Here is a 9284-nt window from a genome sequence, read left to right as displayed (position 1 = left end):
TGCCACCAGGGTTCCTTTCTTCATGGGCTATAGAGTCCTGTTAGATGCTGTGGAGTCAGTTCCAGTTTATAGTGACCTTCAGTACAACAGACTGAAACCATGTCCAGTCCTGTGCTCTACTCACAATCATTGCTATGTTTGAGTCTACCATTGCAGCCACTGTATTGAGGGTCTTCCATTATTTTCACTGACCCTCTACTTTTCCAAGTAGGATGTCTTTCTCCAGGGATTGATAACACGTCCAAAGGCCATGAGACAAAGTCTTGTCATCCTTACTTCTAAGGAGCATTCTGGTTGTACTACTTAGGGCTTTATTAGAGTTACACAAGCAGATCAGGGCTCAGGTCATGGAAGAGAAGAAGTAAGGCCAGCTCTTGGACCGGAGACGAACTTAGATTGTTGGTGAGATGAAGTTGAATCAGAGGACTCAGGAATGGGGCTGTGCTTACTGTCCAAGGTACGGGTAGAGAGGAGAGTCACTGCTCCTGGGTGCCCCAGGAGATGTAGTCTGGCCGCGTGGCCGCATGGTACTCATCGATGAGCTCCTGTACAACCTCCCTGGACATGTCCAGTTCGTCGAAGTTCTCCTTGAAGATGTCCTCCTTGCGGAACTGCTCCAGGAAGGCCTCCCGCTTCCGCAACTTGTCATACTGCTGACAGGAACTTTCAAAGAGCTGAAACAGAAGGAAATCTCCCAGAATGGGCACCATTGCCAGGGACACAATGGGCATGGATTGGGGGAAGGTGATGAATGTAGTCAGTGGAAGAGAGTGGCCAAAGCAGACTGGAACATTACACTCACTGAGGAGATACTGGTGTGGTTGGCCATCATGAGTCCGCTGACCCGGTGGGCTGAGGGCAGGTAGGGAGACTTCCTTGACAGGGCCACCTGGATGCTGGCTGGGCCCCAGGGGATGAAGTTCGCTAACTTGCGCTCCCGGATCCTCTGCAGGCTCTTGTGGACCTGGGGCAGACACAGCAGTGCTTGGGGCAGCCTCTCCTCTATTCCTGCAAGTTGCGGAGGTAGAAAGGACGGATCTCACCTACCTGGGTGGGGTCCACCTCTCCCTGGATGATATTGAGGATGGCGATGTAGCAGTGGTTGGTCTGGCGATCTCGGCCTGTGGAGACCATCACGTTCTTGGGCTGTAGCAGCCGCCTCATGACATCCAGAACTGTGGTCTTCCTCACACTGGCTACCTGAGGGCACAGTGAGAAACGGGGACCATCCAGAGACCCCCAGACAGAACAGTCAGTCAACAGCAGTAGGACACTTCCTCTAGGGCGTGACTTTCGATGTAGGTCTGTCTACACTGAGCCTCTGCTGTAGGTACAGGGCTCTTGGCCCTCCTCAGCTCAGCCAAGTCAGACCCATGTGCAGAATTCTAAGCAGACCCCTGTGGAGCCCAGTCAGCCCTACAGGAAGCCAAAGGCAGAGGGAAGACGGAGAACCAGTCAGCAAGAACGCCACCTGCTCTGCGCCAGTCCTGAGCCCAGAGCCTCTGGGGGCTACAGAAGGCAGCTTGTGGGGCAGGCGGGGGAAGAGAAAGGCCAGGGTAGGGCCTGCTGGGCCCAGGCCCAGTCCAGCCTGGGCACTGAGGGCCGCTCTTACCGACTGGTCTGTGGTGAGGGGAGTGTAGCCAGTCATGAGGAAGTGGAGCCTCGGTGTGGGGATGAGCGAGGCGATGAGGCCGATGAGGTCATTGTTCATGTAGCCAGGATAGCGCAGGGTGGTGGTGCTGGCTGACATGATGGTGGACACCTGGGGACAGGCAGGGTGTCCTGTCATGAGCCTCAGCTGGGGTGGGGCCTTCCCTTCCCTGATGGCCTTCTAGCAGTGAGGGTCCCAGTTCAGTGGGCTCAACAAGTGAGGGCTCACCAGCTGGTTGATCTGGGAGAAGGACGGGTTCTGGATGTGCAGGCGGTCTGTGGCAATCCGGTTCAGGGCCGTGTTGTCCAGCACCACCTCGGGGGACAGAAGGTTGAAGAAAAAGGGAGCAAAGAAACAGGATATTAACTTATGCCAGACTCCCAACCCAAAAAGTAGATCCATTCATTTAAAAAGACAACATCACAAGACACTTTTTTACCACCTAGAGCACAGTGAGCCAGTGGGGGCGGGGGAGTACAAATGGTTAGCACACTCACTGTGAACTGCGAGGTGGAAGTGACTGCGAGTTCACACCGAGTTCACACCGGGACCCTGAAAGAAAGCCCTGGAGATCCACTTCCAAAAAATTGAACCATTGATAACCCTATGGAGCACAGTTCTACTCTGACACATTCAGGCTTGCCATGACTTGGATTCACAGTGACTCTGTAGAGGGTTTCTGAGGAGCGGCTGGTGGGTTTGAACCACTGATCTTTTGATTGGCAGTTCATAAAACAATAGAAATGTTTAACAACAACCTCAAATAGGCACAAAGGAATATGACCTTGACTGGGTGGTCAGGAGGGTTTTCCTAAGAAAGCCACCCATGAGGCTGAGAGTTCAAGCATGAGCAGGCATTACGCAGGCAAGGTGGAGAAGGGAGGGATTCACTTTGTTTAAAGTCTTACCCTAAAGAGACTTCAAGTAACTTGGGAGTTAGGACATTATTTCCTAATTTGACAGTAAGTGTTGCTTTGTTGGGAATCCTGGTGTGGCGCTGTGGGCTAATGCGTCAGACTGCAAAGTAATTTGAACTCCAAGGTTGGTGGTTCAAACTCACCAGCTTCTCCTTGGAAACCCTATACAGGGTCTCTATGGGTCAGAATAGACTTGGTGGCCCTTAACAACAACAATATGGCTTTGTTGGTCCTCTATTCTCTGGTGAGGGGATCGAGAAAGACAGGGAAAATGGGAGCATCATAAAGTTTGTGGGAAAATGTCATTATCTTTTAATTCCTTTTTTCTATGGACTCTTTGAAGTCCCCTAATATATGATTCCCTGGTTTGAAGATGGGGACTGAAGCCTTGGCTTCCTTTTGTGTGTACCACACAGTCTGCGTTCTGCGTTAGCCTCTTGAGCGTGAGCAGCGAGTTATAGGGCTGCACCACCACGTCACTCATCTCGTCTTGGTTGGGAAACACCGAGTACGTCTGCACCAGCTTCTTGGGATACCTGAAGAGAGTAGAGGGAAGAGTGGCACAGTATAGGACACCCATCATTGAAGGATCCCCATCACTACCCATCTTTGTCTTTAGGGTGAACGTGGGATATTCCTTTCCAAGAACTACCAATCTCTTGAAGTAAAGGGGTGAGAACAGAAGGGAGCTGTCAACTGAGTTGAAGCTTCAAGCATCAAACCTGTATCACCTCTTGTTAGTTACCCAGAGACATCACAAGTGGATGAGTTTAACAAACACATATTTACTTTCTCACAGTTTAGGAGGCTCAGAGTCCAAATTCAGAGCAGAGGTTCAAGGGGAAGGCATTTTTGCTCTATCTGCTCAGGGGGAAGGTCCTTGTCTTTTCACCTTGTATTTCCAAGTTTCTTAGAGATCTCCTTGTATCTCTTACCCTATACCTCTTGCTCTGCTCAATTGTTTAATCTCTCTTAGATCTCAAAAGACATTGACCCATGACTTAATCTACATGACTCCTGTCTCATTGACATAACAAAGAGAACTCATTCCCAAATGGGATTGTAACCACAGGCATGTTGTTGTTGTTAAGTGCTGTGGAGTTAGTCCTGACTCATAGTGACCCTGTCTAGAGTTTCCGAGGAGCCGCTGATGGGTTTGAACTGCCAGCCTTGTGGTTTGCCAGTACAATGCTAATCCAACAGCACCACATCAGAAGTCCAACCACAGGCATACAGGTTAGGATTTACAACTCCTATTTTTTAGGGAGCATTAATTCAATCTATAACAACCTCCCTCGGGAAATCCACATTCCCTGAGTTATTGCATCCAAGGTGTTCCCTGGGTGGCCAGGCTCTTTCCCTATGAGTCAATAAGGAAAGTTTTAGACCTTACAGTTCAAGAGGAAAAATGAAGGACATTACCCAGTGAACCAGGACTAATGCCCTCACCCCAAACCCAGGTTCACCTGTCATTCAGCCGCTCCAGGAGGTAGGAGCCAAGACCGGAACCTGTCCCCCCAGCAATGGAATGACACAGAACAAAGCCCTGTATGGGGAGAGGTAGAGAGCTGTCTCTAGCTATCTGGAGATGTTTCAGGGTTGTCCCATTTCCTACTCTCAACACACCCATGTCTCAAGGTTTTCCAGTCAGGCTGAGGATTTGGGAAGCTCAGGGTCCAAAGCTGAAAACAGAATGATGTTTCCATCCAGTTTATAGCCTCCTTGAGGACAAGGAGGCTATATTTGCCTCCACACCCCAGAATCTGATGCACAGAAGATGTTTGATAAAAGGGTTTTAAACTGAACTGGCCCATCACACCACCTGTTCAAGATACCTCCTGACCCTTCCCCAGTACTCTCTAGCTTCCTGCCCCCCCCCTTTTTTTTGGTGGGTAGAGAACCTCACCTCTAGGCTGTCACTTCCATCTGCTTCTCTGTCTATGATGTCAAAGATGTCTTCATGGATTTTCTCACCCTGTATAGAGACATAGGAGCCCTGGTGGCATGATGGGTAAGCACTTGGCTGTGAACCAAAAGGTTGGTGGCTGGAACCCACTTAGTGACTCCAAGGGAAAAGGCCTTGGAAATCTGCTTTTGTAAAAATTATAGCCTAGAAAACCCTGCTGGGCAGTTATGCAGAATAATGCGCTGGACCCCAGGGTGAGTCTTAACTACCAACCTTTCAGCTCAAACTGAAAGGTCAACAGTTCAAACTCAACAAGCCACTCCTTGGAAACCCTATAAAGGGTTGCTATGAGTCGGAACCAACTCGATGGCACTTAACAACACCAACAACTCTGTTACATAGGGTTGCTATGAGTAAAAAAATGAACTCGATGTCACAGCAACAACATAGAGACATGGGGAGAGAGGGTCAGGGTGAGAAGAGTCTGGAAAGCATATCTTTGCATCCATAAGAGCTCTACCTTGGGACATGGTTGCCACCCTGAAGCAGACACTGCTGTAGTTCTCAAACCAGAACTGTTACTTTCAAAATGATTTGTACAAGCTTCGCATAAATCTCTCTTTGGCTGTCTATTTTGTCAGGGTATCACTTTATCTCATTGTTGTCAAGATGATCTGGTCAAATGCCCAGGTTGTTTGCGTCTGCCTTGCCCCTGGTTGGGAATATTAAAGGTGTCTGAGATGGCCTGCTAGGGCACCTGGGAGAATCCGCTGGCCCAGTTGTTGCCAGCTCCTCCGCCATGCTCCGACAGGTAGATGTTCTCCGGGTTGTAGAGCTTGGCATAGGGGGAGTTGAGGATGGAGTGGATCACCCGGGGCTCCAGGTCCAGCAGTACTGCCCTCGGGATGTAGTGCTCATCATCTGCCTGTCAACGGGAGCCCAGGACACGCCCAATCAGCTGGGGCCGACCTGTCCTACCCTTCCCAAGACTGGCTCATGACAGCCCGCCCTCCTCAAACCAAGAGCCCTGGCCCCTCTGCGCAGCCGCTTTCCCAAGACCAGGCCCCTGCCCTTCCTTTCAGGGGCCCTGCCGGCCCTGGCCAGTCGCTAGGGCACCTGATAGAAAAAGACGTCCTTGCGGTCAGTGCCTTCGGTGGCGAACTCCTCCACGATGCCCTCGGGGCTGATACCATGCTCGGCGCACAGCTGTTTCCAGAACTCGAACCCAACTGAGGAGTGGGGGTGGGAGACGCCTGGGTCTGCTGGAGCCATAAGGCCTCAGGAGCCCAGGGTCAGAGACTGTCACACGCAAGGGTGGGCCCAAGACGTCTGGATCCCAGGGCCATCACAGCCCAGGGCTGGGGGTCGGTTCATCATGCGCATGGGGGCAGGGGTTCATCGAAGGGAAAGGGGGAACTCGAGAATATCAAGCACTTGGGCGGGACCCAAAGGAACAGATCCGAAGGCTGGCGGGGTCCGGCGTTCGCTCACTTTGGTTGCCGCACTGGCCCAGCTGCAGGGTGATGATCTCCCGGGGCATCGCTCTGCAGATGCGGCCGTGGAGCCCAGCCGAATGGGAGTCAGGGCAAGATGAATGCCTGGCAGCCGGGCGCGCAGGACTTGGGGAGTGCGCGCTCTCTTCGTCGTTTGACGCAGGTACTCAGTCTGCGCGTGTGCAGTGCGGGCCTCCTCTCAGTCTGCAGGCTGGGGAGCGCAACCTGAGCATTGTTTAATAACACAGCAGTCACAGCTGGAATGCCGCACAGGCGCAGAGCGAGGCCACGCCCCTGGTCTCTGCTCCACGCCTGCGTGTTGGGACCCTAGAAAGGGCACGCGTGCTCGCGACCGGAGTGTGGGGGCGGGGGGGCGGCTGTCCTGGTGGTGGTCCAGGTAAATGCAGCAACTCTACTAGGTAGAAGCTAGGTCCAAGTCAACTTTCTTCTTTAAAATTCTTATTTAATTGCAAATTAAGAAAAGTTTTCAACATACAGTCGTGATTTTGTATTTTTATTTTTGTGTGTGTTTTAATATATATGGTATCAGAGTGCAATATCCTTTTGTCACTCTACATTGGGCGTTTGTGATTAATCCTGTTGATACATGTCAATTTATTTCATTCCTTTTAACTGCTGTATAGTATTTTATTAGATTAATAAAGACAATTTGTTTTATTTCCACACAAGGGAGATTCGATTGTTTCCACTTGTTCCATCATGCAAATACAGGTCTTGTCTGTCTGCTTGTGATTATGAAGGAAACTGTCTCTAGAAGGCACATGTGCACCAACCAATAAAACCAAAACCAAATCTGTTGTCATGAACTCATGGCCACATGATATGTTTGCAGAGGAGAACTGCACTCCACAGGGCTTTCAAGGCTGTGGCTTTTGGGAAGCAGATGTTCAGATCTTTTGTCTCAGGAGCCTCTGGGGGAGTTGAACTGCCAACCATTTGAGTTAGTAGTCTAGTGCTTAACAGTTTGTCACACCCAGGGGTCCTTTTGTTACTGACCTTGTAAAATCTTCTTCTATGAATTGTCTGTTCATATCTTTTGCTAATTTTTCTAATAAGTAGTTTCTCTTTTTCTTACGGATTTGTCGGCATGTTAAGATGTTGTTAAATGCCGTGTAGAGTCAGTTCTGACTCATAGCGACCCTATATAAGGTTTCTAGGGAACAGCTGGTGGGTTGAGCTGCCAACTTTGTGTTAAGAAGTTCAGTGCTTATTCTAGCGTTACAGTAGAGTCCAGGCATGTTAAGATAGTTTATGGATTTTATTTCTGCTTTATATGGAGTGAAGATATTGTCTCGGTTAATGGCATCTTCTAGTCTGCATATGGAGTCCTGGTGTGGTACTATGGGTTATTGCTCTGGACTGCGAGGTCAATTTGAACTGAAAGGTTGACGGTTCAAGCTCCTTGGAAACCCTAAACAGGGTTAGAACCGACATGATAGCATTTAACAATAACCTAGTCTGCATATGGTGTGTTTGTCATAAAGAAGGTTTTGATTTTAATGTAGACAAAGTTATCCATCTTTTCCTTTATATTTTGCAAGTTTTATGTCTTATTAAAGAAACTCTTTGCTACGCCAGTGTCAAGTTATTCTGTTTTCCTCCAAAAGCTTCATAATAGTTTTGCTTGTTCCTTGTAGGGCTTTAGTTCATCTGGAATTTATTTGGAGGCCTGTTTGAGATAGGGATCTACTTTATCTTTTCCATATGGATAGCCAATTGTCTCCAAACCAATTATTAAAGAGTTGCTGCAGCTTCCCCCACCCCTGAAACATTCCAAGCCTGAAGTGGGCTGGCCCCTGGCTTTGCTTTCATTCCATTGGTCTGTCTGCCTGGCCCTGTCTGGCCTGTTATCCCTAATAGTCTGCTCTGTTTTCTTTTCTCTCTCCCTCTCTTAGAGAATCCCCCACCTGGAATTCTCTGGGCTTCTTTGAAAGGCTCCCTGGCCCTCACCTCCATCTTGCCTCAGTTTTTCTCCTGTTATCCCACCAAGCCTCCCATCATCCTCCACTTCTGAAGAAAGATCTCAAGTGATCCTAGGAAGACCTGGTGACCTCGCCACTGATTTCAGGGAGGCTCTGGCACTTTAAAGTAGGCTCCTAGCTCCTCCATGATTCTCAGGGATGGACCTCCTCCCTGACAGGACCAGACCGCTCCTTGGGGGCTGGCTGTCTTCAGAGGCTTTGCCAACATCCTTTCAGAGTCTGCTCAGGGCTAAAGAGGAATGCTCAGAGATGAGAGTAAACTTGTTAGACCTCCCCACCCTGTTTGTCTTACAAGGCTCAGCTTACTTCCTTTCAAATAACAAAAAGCAGTACGCAGTTTATGAACACTTGTGAAACATGAGAATTAAATTTACCCTTTTTTTGTGATTAATAACAGTGCCTTGCTCCTCCCTCTGGTCCTCCCTGAAGTGTGACAACTTCCTTCAAACCGCAGTGTATAGACAAGCAGGTTAGAACGTGTGCACTACAGTTAGAAGTTGCTGTACCAGTTTCCTCTGAGAAGCTATTTTAGACAAGCAGGAGGCTCCTCCCAGTCTTGTAGAAATAGACTAGAAATGGACAGGAGATGCTTCTGTACATGTGATGTTTTTAAGTGCCATCAAGTGGGTTTCAACTCATAGCTACCCTGTATAGGGTTTCCGAGGAGCAGTTGAGGGGTTTGAACTGCTCATCTGTGGTTCACAGCCCGGTGCTGCTCCTATGCTAGTTCTGTTCATTATTGTTGTTGTTAGTAAGTGCCAGAGAGCCGGTTCCAACCCATAATGACCCTGCATAGGGTTTCCACAGGGTGGCTGGTGAGCACAGAGCTAAGGAGAGAGAGCTAAGTGGACAGCCAGGTGCACCCAGGTTGCTGTGAAAGCCCTAGGCATGAATGGGATCATTTAAGAAGAGAATACTTGGTATAAAGTGGTCCTGGATTGAAAGACAGTTAGGAATACAACCTAAATACAACATTTAAGGGGTAGGGAGGAAGGTGTTAGGCAAAGAAAATAAAGGAGCAGGCAGAAAAGCAGAAGAAAGTGTTTAGAACACAGATTTGCTTGTCTACCCTTCTAGTTTCTTTCAGAGTCCTGATTTTGTTTCGCATTCTACCTTTTCTCCAAGTGGTTCAGGGGTAAATCTTGTTGTGTGTTGTTAAGTGCTGTCTAGTCAGTTCTGACTCCTAGCGACCCTGCATAGGATTTCTGAGGAGCCGATGGTGGGTTTGAACTGCCAACCTAGTGGTTCACAGTTCAGTGCTGATCTTATAGCGCCACACCAGGAGTCTGAAATCCTGATTGTTGTTGTTGTTAA

The 9284-nt window shown here is 49.0% G+C and overlaps 1 protein-coding gene across 1 annotated transcript; it reads right to left on the bottom strand.

The window, feature by feature from the left end:
* Positions 1–476: 476 nt before the first annotated feature.
* Positions 477–6014, bottom strand: TUBG2 (tubulin, gamma 2). The gene is made up of 11 exons (XM_006832680.1): positions 5966–6014; positions 5591–5703; positions 5232–5399; positions 4475–4543; positions 4035–4114; positions 2978–3104; positions 1880–1966; positions 1613–1762; positions 1048–1200; positions 803–964; positions 477–674 (listed from the first exon to the last, which is right to left on the bottom strand). The coding sequence occupies exons 1-11, from the start codon at positions 6012–6014 to the stop codon at positions 477–479; spliced, it is 1356 nt and encodes a 451-aa protein (XP_006832743.1).
* Between the last annotated feature and the right edge of the window lie 3270 nt (positions 6015–9284).

This window comes from Chrysochloris asiatica, unplaced genomic scaffold (assembly GCF_000296735.1).
Source record: "Chrysochloris asiatica unplaced genomic scaffold, ChrAsi1.0 scaffold00007, whole genome shotgun sequence".
Classification (NCBI taxonomy): Eukaryota; Metazoa; Chordata; class Mammalia; order Afrosoricida; family Chrysochloridae; genus Chrysochloris; species Chrysochloris asiatica.
Note: the sequence above shows the minus strand (reverse complement) of the source record. Positions and strands in the feature narration are given on the sequence as shown.